The following is a 10,302-nucleotide window of genomic DNA, read 5'->3' as shown; positions in this document are numbered from 1 at the left end:
GCAGCTATGACCAGATCACAAGCGATGTTCGCCGATAAGCCACAGCCTATAGTTGCCTAAGATGCGTGACGACGATGATGCTTCTATACGAGACCGCAGTTGTAGACGCACCCTCGCTCCATTCTTCATGGAACCGACGTAATGATCCTCGAAGCTGGTGGAGAAAGGTCACACCGGCCGCAATATAATGCAGTACACAGTACATGTAGGCTCACCCGATGATGGTGTATGCTATGGCGTGAATCGTTGTCAATGAACAGAAGCGATATCATGGGCGAACGTCTGGGCTTACCAATCAAAGACGCTGTCGAGAAGGCAGGAGATCCATCAAGAAATCACCAGCTATGTGAAGGCCATAAATCATTACCTAGTTGAAATAGTGCCAGGACACACTGCGGGGTGCTGTGAACGGAGTCCCTACCTGTCGTAGCACATCGACTCACGATTGCACCCGGAATCTGTATCCTTCTCTCGCTTACTGTGCTGCGTCAGCGAAACATGTGGCCAAACGGAGGAAGGCACGTACACCCGTATATTCGGTAGGCAAAGAAGCTATCGGAGGGTGAGACGATGACAGCATGTGTCGGGAGAGCTGCTCACAGCTGCACAAGAAATCCCGCCAAAGCCTTTCCCTAGGTTAGCTCGTGGTCGTATATGCGAGCTCCAGGGCGATTTGCGGTACTCACTCCAACGCCGACCTGGACCGACAAGCTCCTATGGCAGCTCTGAGTAACTATCCCGTTGTAGATCCCCAATGTCCTGCACTGACCAGACGTCATTTTCCAGCGCAATGTAGTCGCCGAAATTTGTCACGGTATAGTGATAGTAAGAGATTGTCAACAAAATAACATGGAAGGTGTCCACAACGCTGAATGAGAGTGGCGGTTGCACGCTTCTGTTATTCTTCATGTTACAACACGTTCTACGCCTTGTACTCACAAGATAATAGCAACCTGTGAGCGAAAGAGATGAGAGACATGAATTTGAAACCCAAGCGTACGGAAAGATCACCAGTGCTTTCAGACCACGACCGTCCCCCTTCGAATACCGAGTGTAGTAAAGGTATGTCTGAAGACAAGTTACTCCGTACAAACTGATTGACTATCGTCAGCGCGAAAGCTCGTAGGATTCGCCTTGCTGCTCACACGGTAGATAGAAGCAGCCCAATCAGGATGGCCCCGAGGTAATCGTCCAGCGGTATCAAGGAAGGCATGCCCAGCACATCAGTAGGAAAAAGACGAAGGCGCGCTACGAGCGACAGGCCACGACGATCCTTATATCGACGCTCGGCGTCAGTTCTGTCGCATGAGAGCCAAAGACGCACCGGGGTAGACTTCGAATTCAGGGACCTCCATCACTTCGTATCAAGGGACTGGATAGGACTCCGGCTAAGAACACTAGCACATACGTCGGGTGAGAGATTGGACGCTTCTCTCCGACGTGATATGGTGCACACAGACTGTCATATGTTGCGCGTCGGAACATCACTCACAGCATTCACGGGTCTATCGAGCTCTCTATGTGCGAAAGACGACACCATATGGCGATACCTTACGCGGTTTAGTCGATGTCGTGCGGTTCAATGACAATCCACACTTGATCCACACGTAAGTAACGGAGTCGAAAGGCGTGGGTAAGTCGCCTCGCACGTTGACTTATCGTCACTCACTTGGCCGTAATTTGTCAAGGCGACTCTCCCTGACAACGCAGTGCACGTCACGAGGAGCGCGATATGTTGGATAGCGCATCAGTACGGATTCAACATCTGTGCATGCATACAGAGTACATGGACTCAAAGTGTCAAGGCAGCGCGACCTGAAGCAGCCGACCTACGCAAGCCACTACTCAAGTACTCACATCTCGTCTTTCGGCAAAGCAACTCCTTGCAGTTCGAGTCTAAGTTTACTTATGTACCGGCTATGGCAGCGTACATGAGGCCACTGACGGTCACACGATTCGAATGAGTGAAGAAAAGCACTAAATACGGAATACCAATAGAACTTACTGCGCACGACCGAAGTTGCCAGCTTCCTCCTCTGCATGGTTCTGTGGTCATTGTATGTAGTGCAGGTCGGTGAGAGTCCAGATGGAGAATAATAGGTCCTAGGGGGGCAGTTGCCACGGCCATGGAGTAAGTCGCTATCATGAGGGACCTATCATACCAGGAGACGACTCACAGCTTATTGAACTGCGTTGGCAATGCCGCGGCGCCCTCACGCGCGTTCCTCACGGTCCCTCAGGAACTAGACCCAACGACAGACCATTACGTGCTGCAGTTTACGCTCCGAATTTACGCTTTCATCAGTGTGAGCACCCACGAGTCGGCTCCCAGTCACCGTCGTCGGTGCACGGCGAGAACCTACAGTCGAGTTCATGAGCATAACCCATGGACTCCGTCCGTCATCACTGGGCTGAGCTGTACATGTTGAAGACCGTCCTCCCCTCCCTCCGTCAAAGAGGTCTTCTTCAGGGTCTGCCTAGGGGAGACTAGTACATGTTGGCAATGGCTGCGGCGGTGCCAACGACCTACCGCAACAGTCTACACCCCCGGGCCTGCGCCATGAATATAAGTAAGTGACTCATGCGAAGGTACCCAATGAGTCGACTCACAATTCTCCTGAGTCTAAGGCAGCTGCCAGTCAGTGGCGGCGTTCTGTACGAGGCCGCGATGCTCTTGCCAGTGGCAGAGTCGTATCGGTTACCATAAATGGTAATCGCTCATGTATTCGAGCGTCCCGACTCGGAGGCGTCACGGCTGTTCAAACGTTCAACGTTGTCAACGTTCAGTGATCAAACTGGACCCAGAACCATTCACGTTTAACTCGCGCTCGATACACACTGTCACTCCGTTCAGGAACCCCTATCCAACGCCGGTCTGACTAACTATACAGAACGTTGCTGCCGCCGGACTTCACTCATCAATGTAAGTTCAACTTTAGTATTCAGCCTGGAGATCATCTAGCGACACGGTATACTCAGCACCTCACATGCGCGTTTCTCTTTGACCTGCTGCTGGAACCTGGAGATGCCAGATTGTTCAAGTCAACTGTGTCCACTGCACAGAATGGGAACGTCGCTTCCCGACCACCCGGCGTCTCGACACTCACGATTTTGTGACATGCCCGAGATCGTAACACACAGGAACAAGCTTTAATTGGCACACGGACTGACCCGGACGCCAACTACGGATATTGGCTATTCGTGACCCATGTAGCGTCAGTACAGCTCGGTCGCGAAAGCTGCGAGCTGCGACCAGCCTAGTGGTGGAAGCGGGACGCCCTCTTGTATCCTCTTGTGCCCGCAGCCTCACCAAGCTCAGCATCATGCCACCGGAAGAAAGAACCAAAGCAGATATGGCGACAGCGAGGGCACGTACGACCCTTGACATCGAGCAAGTGTGCTACTTCTTGTATGGTAAGTACCTCCCTGGATCTCCGTGACTACCAGATACTCACTATTTCTCATAGGTGGCAAAGTAAATTGGGATGTACGCACTCGTTTACTGAAAGTTGTATCTGAAGACCCGGTTTTCGACAAGTCAGACCGGTATGCAGAATGAGAAGAGACGAGTTGGCTCAATGACAACTGACGAGCAGGCCATTCATGACACGCAAGGACCGGTACAAACGGGCTATAAGAATGACCAACAGGATCTACGAGCTTCAAGACATCTTTGGATGGTCCAACGCAGAGACAACAGAGGCACTCGACCTAATAGACGAAGAGCTGCCCATTCACCTGAGTTCCGCTAGTGAGTACTGCAGTCTGTCGATGGTACGGGTATTGACTCGAATCCGTAAGCATTTGATCCTGTCTTCATGGATCAATGTGGTCCCTACTTGCGCAAGAAGTACAGCGAACTAGTAATCAATCGAGGTATACAAGGGTGAGCACTGAGCGCGTGTATACCTTGGAGAGGCATGTCTGACTTGTAGCAAGTACATACCTGCAAACTGAGCTCGCGCATGGCTCGGACGTCGCCTCATTGGAAACGACGGCTACCTACTTTCCAGAGAAACAAGAGTTTGAGATACACTCGCCGACGCTGACGAGTACCAAGTGGTGGGCAGGCGCTGCAGGCCGAACAGCTACACACGGCGTCGTACAGGCGCAGTTGATACTTCCTGGCGGGAAGGCCATGGGTCCCCATTTGTTCCTCGTCCAACTGCGTTCTCTAGGTGAGATAATTCTGTCCATCCCTGCCGATAGTCAACCTAATCCACTATAGATGACCACAAGGCACTTCCAGGGATCATGATTGGTGATATCGGTAAGGGTAGCTTCCTGGAGTGGTTACGGTGTTATGTCAGTGCTGATCATGAATTGACAAGGCCCCAAGGCAATGGGAGGTTACGGAACAGTCGATAATGGGTTTGCGAGATTCGACCGAGTCCGGATTCCACGAGAGAACATGCTCTCAGAGTACTCGCAAGTCGCAGAAGACGGCCGTTATATCCGGCCGCCTCATGCCAAACTGAGTTATGCAGGGGTAAGTCAATGAACAGCTCTCCTGAAAATTTGCATTGACACATCCCACCATAGATGATGGTCGTACGCTCGCTGTAAGCATGAACATGATAGATCCGAGCCACTGTTCTGACAGTCAACCCTCTTCAAGCCTCGTGGGCAAGGGTGCATGGGTCATGGCGAAAGGTACTACATTCCAGTCAATGGGCAGCATCCGCTAACAAGTGAGTAGCGGCAACCGTATCTATCCGATACTGTATGGTTCGTCGACAAGGGAACCGAGGCGCAGATGGGCTCGAGCGGCAGGTCATAACTTACCCCGGGGTGTACTACCGACTGCTGCCAATTCTGTCCCACGCGTACATCTTCGTTATACTTGGTCGGAGCTTGGTGAATGCCTTCAGTCTCATTCCGCCTCATTGAAGCTCACTTGCCTTGCCTTCGCAGCTCGTGCAGATGGAGGTCATGAGCAAGCAGCTTGCAGTCGGGAATGTGTCCATGGTGTCGGAGATGCATCTGACATCGTGCGCGCTCAAGATCCTCGCAACGACCATGGGCGCTCAGGACGCGGAGACGGCGCGCCGAGCTATGGGAGGACACGGCTTCAGCGAGTTTGCCGCTATAGGGAGGTACTATGCTGACTTCCTACCTACCACGACGTGCGTGTTCCCATCGGCATCGTGTTGCGTCGCTGACGACAGTCCCATACACAGCTATGAAGGCGATAACTTCGTACTAGACCTACAGATAGTTCGCGGAGCGCTCAAAACCTACAAGACCCTGCAATCATCCGGATTCTCCGCCAATGCTGCGGCGAAGCTTCCTCCGTCCTCTGCTTACATGCGCTCGTTGCTTCCAGAGTTTGCGACGGAAGTCTCTGAGCCTGATTGGACCAGTCCGCGACAGGTGGTCGGTCTTCTCGAGAGGCGTGCCGCAGCGATGGTCAAGAACCGTGCGGACACAAAGGACGTTGATGCAAGCATGGACAATCGTGTCTCGAAGGCTGTGGTAGACGCTTACCTCGGTGCTCAAGTCCGTGGACTGGTCGAAAATCTACGGGACGTCCTTCCGTCCCGAGAAGCGAGTGTTGTTGGCAAGCTGTGTACTCTGGTACGTGCTGCTAGTCATATTATCAGTGAATAACTGCTTATGATCCGATCTAGACGCTGCTGGCGTTGGCCGAGTCTGGGTTGGTGGACATTCTATCTTTCGGATTGTTGCCACAGAAGGCTGGTGAAGACCCTTCAAAAGTTTTGCGCACGGCTATCGATCTTCTATGTATTGAGCTGCTTCCGGAGGCCATCGGCCTTACCGACGCCTTTGGGTTCACCGACTGGCAACTCGATAGGTGAGCAGTCTTCTGTTCGCGGTTTCACGACTCTGCCTGACTGCTCCGGATGAAGTGCGTTAGGAGTCTACAATGGCAGTGTCTACGAACAATTATGGACTCGTGCTCAGATGGAACCTCTTAATGCAGAAGAGCCTGTTTGTGGCTATGAGGTGCGCCAGGACTCTATCACGGAGTCTGTATCATCTGACATGTATAATCAGCAATATATCAAGCCTATGCTCCGCCGGGGTCGTCGATTATCTGCAACGCGGAAAGCAAAGTTATAGTTTGGAAAGTTGTTGGATGGGCGATGGCTGTGTTGCGACGTTGCGCTGATTGTCAGTACTTCTGCAACGCCTCTCTAAATCCTTTGCGAGTCTTCTTATACCCACAAAGCTCCATATATCTGACGCTGATCACGTCTCCTACTTAGGGCCATGAACACAGTACACGTACCGTCCATTGGGACCACATAATCGCCTCTGCGTTGAGAACTTGTCATGAAACATGACAATTGATCTTTAGCAGAGGTTCTCAATCCAATATGAAGGCCGCGTATTTTGGGTTTTAGTCTCGTGGTGCCGTGGTGTCATAGCGTGGCTATTGCATCTGTCCAAGTCCACTCAACTTCTCCCGGGCGCGTTGATACATAGATATAGCTCAGGCTCGTTGCCCAAGGAAGATCAAGGATAACTCGGTGCCTTCCGGATCTCGAGTCGAGAACGTATCATGTGGGTACGCGTGGCGCGGGCACAAGTGTCACTAGACGTGGGCTTCGCGTCGTACGATTGACACCTCACTCGAAGCACATTCAAACAAGCCAATGTGCATACGAGGCTCGATCAGTATGTACCAAAACTCTATGTGTTCTCTCTGGTTGCTCATGACCTGGGTTGAAGGCTTCTATCCAGCAGTGATCAATGCAACAGGTGATGCAATCTAGACTCTAGACTCGAACCATCCGAACTCTGCGACTGACGATTCAACAAAGACTTGAAGTTGCTATGTCAGGGCGTCCGTTTGATGAGAGCCTTCTGGATGCGCATACACTGTGGCAGGCTGCACTTTCATACAACCGGCGAAATGGTATCATCACATACACGCATGTGAACAGTGATTTTTAACACTTGTGACCCTGACAGCGGCCACCCTGTAGGCTGTGTATACCATACATCATAGGGCAGTGCGACCTTCACGTTCACTTCACACAATTCATATAATCGAAGCTGATTGGATTTGCATCATCTCAGTGGTTCATATATAGTGGCACTTATATAATAGCCTCGCTATCGTCAAATCGTGAAGGCACAAGCAGACATGTCACCACTACCAAGTATCGCCAACATACTTGGGCCTGCGTGTATAGGCATCATCGTATCAAGCATGTATGTGTCACGCTCTAAGTCCTTGCACGAAGGCTAATATGTACCAGCATATTCGGCATCAATTGCCTGCAGCTGTATTTTTATTACACCAAATATGCCAACGGAGACGGCGCGACACTCAAAATCTATGTACGAGAAATAACACCCGAGGATATACCGCTCACAACTAATGCCTCCTTCGAAGGTTTCTGCTCTCATGTATGACGCCAGCGTTATCACTGTCCCATGTCCCACACTAAAGTGCTGTTTGTTAGGGTGGTCGATACTCTGCACGTCTTACTGTTAGTGATATCATACTATCACTACACGGTGACGTATTTCGGGGACATATTTGCCCTGGCCTATGGTTACTGGTACGTGTCGCCTGGTGTTCGTGCTTGGCTTACAACGTGATTTACATACCTTGCAGGACATTGCTGGTACGACCGTGTGCAAGTGTCGCCATATACAGCTGACCATCCTTCAGGCTGAGGTCGCTGTCGGTGTGAGTGTAAAAGCAATGCTGATACCTGTATAAAGACTGTTGCCATCGTTGACCTGCTACTGCTTGAAGGGTTTGCTTGTCACTATGGTGCAACTGTACGGAATCTCACACCGCACTGATGTGTGATACAACTGACGAGTCGCCGCATCAGTTATTTCGCTTTCCGGGTTTACACCCGTGAGTTCGCAGTGTGTGCGCAGAAGAAACAATCATTGACGAAGTACTGGCACAGTATCCGGGAAATGTACTCTTCTACCTGTGGTTATAGTACGTACAAAGGCCGCCTCAGGCTGTGTGCAAGGCTGATGATCAACTCCTTGACTAGTCTATCTTGAGCATTTGTGGGCTCGGTAAGTCGGTCGTCATAGAATGCACAGCTCAATAGATATTGATGCTACGATAATCAGCACTTAGCATAGGTGCGTGTTGGGTTCCGTAATGGTCTACAGGGTCAATGCCATCCTGATTCCTCGGTTCCGCCAGTGTTCACCGTCGTTGGGTAATTCCACGTGTCAAAGCGCATGCTCGAGCACAACTAATTCGAGACTTAGACTCGAGATCCATCTTTTCGCTTCAGGCGAACGTCTGAAGGTGCATTTTCCTGAGGACTCTGGGAGTCGTTCGTTGTGTGACTGAACTTTCTCTGCAGCCATATAGTGCAGCGGGTCTCAGCGCCGAGCTAGCATGCGATGTACTCATCGCGGGCACCCTCATCTACTATCTACATGCGAAACGGACCGTCTTCCCTCGGTGAGTCGTGACTGTGACCTCGTTACACACTAACTTACGCGTGCGTCCACTTGTAGAACGAATCGTGCAATCAACCTTCTCATTATGTATGCGCTGAACACATGTCAGTGTTCTATGCTTGTATCACTGTAATAACACGCTCATTCAAAGCATCCCGGGTATAGGCTTGCTGACTACGTATGGAACCATCGCACTCGCAGTCGCGGCCATCATCGCTCACTGCCCTGTATGTACAGAATATTCACGATTATCGATTTGACACTGGTAAGTGCGCTCGATCTCTAGAAGTGCAGTTGTACTGATGAGAGTAGTTTCTGCTCTTCCCGGAAACCATGATATACACTGTGTTCTTTTTTGTGCTGATCCGCCGTGCGTCATGGCCCCTGCCGAGTCCTCATACGGACGCTGACCGTTTACCCTCAGTATACACCTGCTCTATGCTGTCTACGTGCGTACCAACCAAACCCTATACTACGGGGCCCAGGCTCACACGCGGGTTGTCTAGGCTCAACTCTCGCGAGAACGTGAGACATGCCCTGGGAACCCACGACACTGTCAACATTCTCCCGGCCAGGATCAAATTCGGGAGGTGTTGTCCCGAGGCTGACTCAGAGCTACTAGTATCTGCAGACACGGCGGCCACCAAGTGCGCGCATACCGCGCAGACGGATTCGAACCCGTCGTGCGTCTAGAAGGAGCTTATCCATATTCTATGCTGTCCTTCCAGTCGTTGCAGGGCTTGCTTGTGCACGGTGAGATTGATCAAGTACTCAGCACGGGATGTATACCACGGAGGCTTTGTGAGAGGATTGGCTATGTGCACCATAGATATCATCATTTACTCGAGAGAACACTACTTCAGACAGTTGAAGAACCGCACGGGCATTCATGTGAGCCATTTCGCGAGTGCGAGGCGAGCATAGATGAAATGATGTTTAGTCAAAATGTGAGAGGAAGTCGTTACTCGATTCTTTGAGCTGGAGTGGGTACGATCCTCCGAGATCATGTCATCCACACGCAAGTCCTCAAACTCATACTGACACAATACGGCGATGATGCCAGGCAAACATACAACATTCCTTCGGCAATTCGACAACGTCCACATTCAGTACATCCATAACCTTCACCAGTAGACAATTAAACGTACCGCGTTTGCTACTTTACAGTGTACAAGTCCATGTATCCGCGCATCACTCATCTTCATCTTCGTCGTCGCCACCCTCGTCCGGCTCTTCTTCCTCTTTGTCTTCACCCTCTTCCTTCTCTGCCTCTTCTTCCTCCTCTTCATCGGACACGACAACTCGTTTCTTTTTCGATGACGACGACGGTGCAGGCTTGTCCTTGGGTTTGGACGAAGCTGACGGTTCAGATTTCTTCTGCTTCGATGTGGCGCTGGCAGGCAACCTGGTCACCGCCTTTGTTTTCGATCTCTTCTTGGGGCGTTCCTCCTCTTCCTCCTCTTCGTCATCGTCGTCATCCTTGCCGAATCCCTCGACCTTGGTGTAATCTACGCGGATCCCGCGCGTCCTGCGGCCTCCGGTTATGATGTTACTGGTGTCCAGTGCTCCGAGTTCATCTGTGACACGCATACAAGTCATCAGACGAGAGAATACCGTTGATAACACATGAAAAGACATACCTTCGTCGACCCCAGCATCAGAGTCGTCGCCGCCTTCGACTTCGTCTTCAGACTCCTCGTCACGCTTAGACCTGTGCAATCATGTTCTCTTCCGGTCTCAAACGAGATGCTAATAACAATGTACTTACTTCTTACTTCTCTTTTTCTTGTCGCTTTGCGTCGGTTCGGCCCGTCGTTTCGTGCGGGAGGACATGACTGTCGCAGACAAGTCCTGGTTGAGCGAGGCGGAGGCGGAATCTTGCGCCAC

At 51.2% G+C, this 10,302-nt stretch overlaps 4 protein-coding genes across 4 annotated transcripts; 2 read left to right on the top strand and 2 right to left on the bottom strand.

The window, feature by feature from the left end:
* Window positions 1-455: 455 nt before the first annotated feature.
* On the bottom strand, window positions 456-1,213 carry B0H18DRAFT_937814 (uncharacterized protein; the record flags this gene model as incomplete). The annotated part of the gene is made up of 5 exons (XM_048041825.1): window positions 456-552; window positions 601-626; window positions 687-714; window positions 770-1,093; window positions 1,146-1,213. The coding sequence occupies 5 exons, from the start codon at window positions 1,211-1,213 to the stop codon at window positions 489-491; spliced, it is 510 nt and encodes a 169-aa protein (XP_047888956.1). The 3' UTR covers window positions 456-488.
* A 2,110-nt stretch (window positions 1,214-3,323) lies between these two features.
* B0H18DRAFT_882790 (acyl-CoA oxidase) lies at window positions 3,324-6,084 on the top strand (the record flags this gene model as incomplete). The annotated part of the gene is made up of 15 exons (XM_048040929.1): window positions 3,324-3,414; window positions 3,468-3,546; window positions 3,594-3,751; window positions 3,802-3,886; window positions 3,940-4,178; window positions 4,229-4,270; window positions 4,332-4,489; window positions 4,543-4,562; window positions 4,619-4,653; window positions 4,700-4,857; window positions 4,915-5,126; window positions 5,181-5,577; window positions 5,631-5,815; window positions 5,871-5,967; window positions 6,019-6,084. The coding sequence occupies 15 exons, from the start codon at window positions 3,324-3,326 to the stop codon at window positions 6,082-6,084; spliced, it is 2,022 nt and encodes a 673-aa protein (XP_047888955.1).
* Window positions 6,085-6,677: 593 nt separating this feature from the next.
* Window positions 6,678-9,036, top strand: B0H18DRAFT_669118 (uncharacterized protein). The gene is made up of 20 exons (XM_048039063.1): window positions 6,678-6,977; window positions 7,048-7,182; window positions 7,230-7,311; window positions 7,367-7,380; window positions 7,437-7,535; window positions 7,592-7,601; window positions 7,649-7,666; window positions 7,736-7,761; window positions 7,818-7,843; window positions 7,899-7,933; window positions 7,992-8,016; window positions 8,074-8,085; window positions 8,150-8,165; window positions 8,218-8,257; window positions 8,316-8,416; window positions 8,473-8,519; window positions 8,581-8,593; window positions 8,653-8,680; window positions 8,840-8,864; window positions 8,922-9,036. Exons 2-20 carry the CDS (start codon window positions 7,115-7,117, stop codon window positions 8,942-8,944), a joined length of 708 nt encoding a protein of 235 aa, XP_047888954.1. The 5' UTR covers window positions 6,678-6,977; window positions 7,048-7,114; the 3' UTR covers window positions 8,945-9,036.
* A 570-nt stretch (window positions 9,037-9,606) lies between these two features.
* On the bottom strand, window positions 9,607-10,014 carry B0H18DRAFT_957945 (uncharacterized protein; the record flags this gene model as incomplete). The annotated part of the gene is made up of 1 exon (XM_048042642.1): window positions 9,607-10,014. The coding sequence occupies one exon, from the start codon at window positions 10,012-10,014 to the stop codon at window positions 9,607-9,609; it is 408 nt and encodes a 135-aa protein (XP_047888953.1).
* Between the last annotated feature and the right edge of the window lie 288 nt (window positions 10,015-10,302).

This window comes from Fomitopsis serialis (assembly GCF_022376445.1).
Source record: "Fomitopsis serialis strain Sig1Antser10 chromosome Unknown B0H18scaffold_89, whole genome shotgun sequence".
Lineage (NCBI taxonomy): Eukaryota > Fungi > Basidiomycota > Agaricomycetes > Polyporales > Fomitopsidaceae > Fomitopsis > Fomitopsis serialis.
This window is presented reverse-complemented; position numbering and strand designations above follow the sequence as displayed.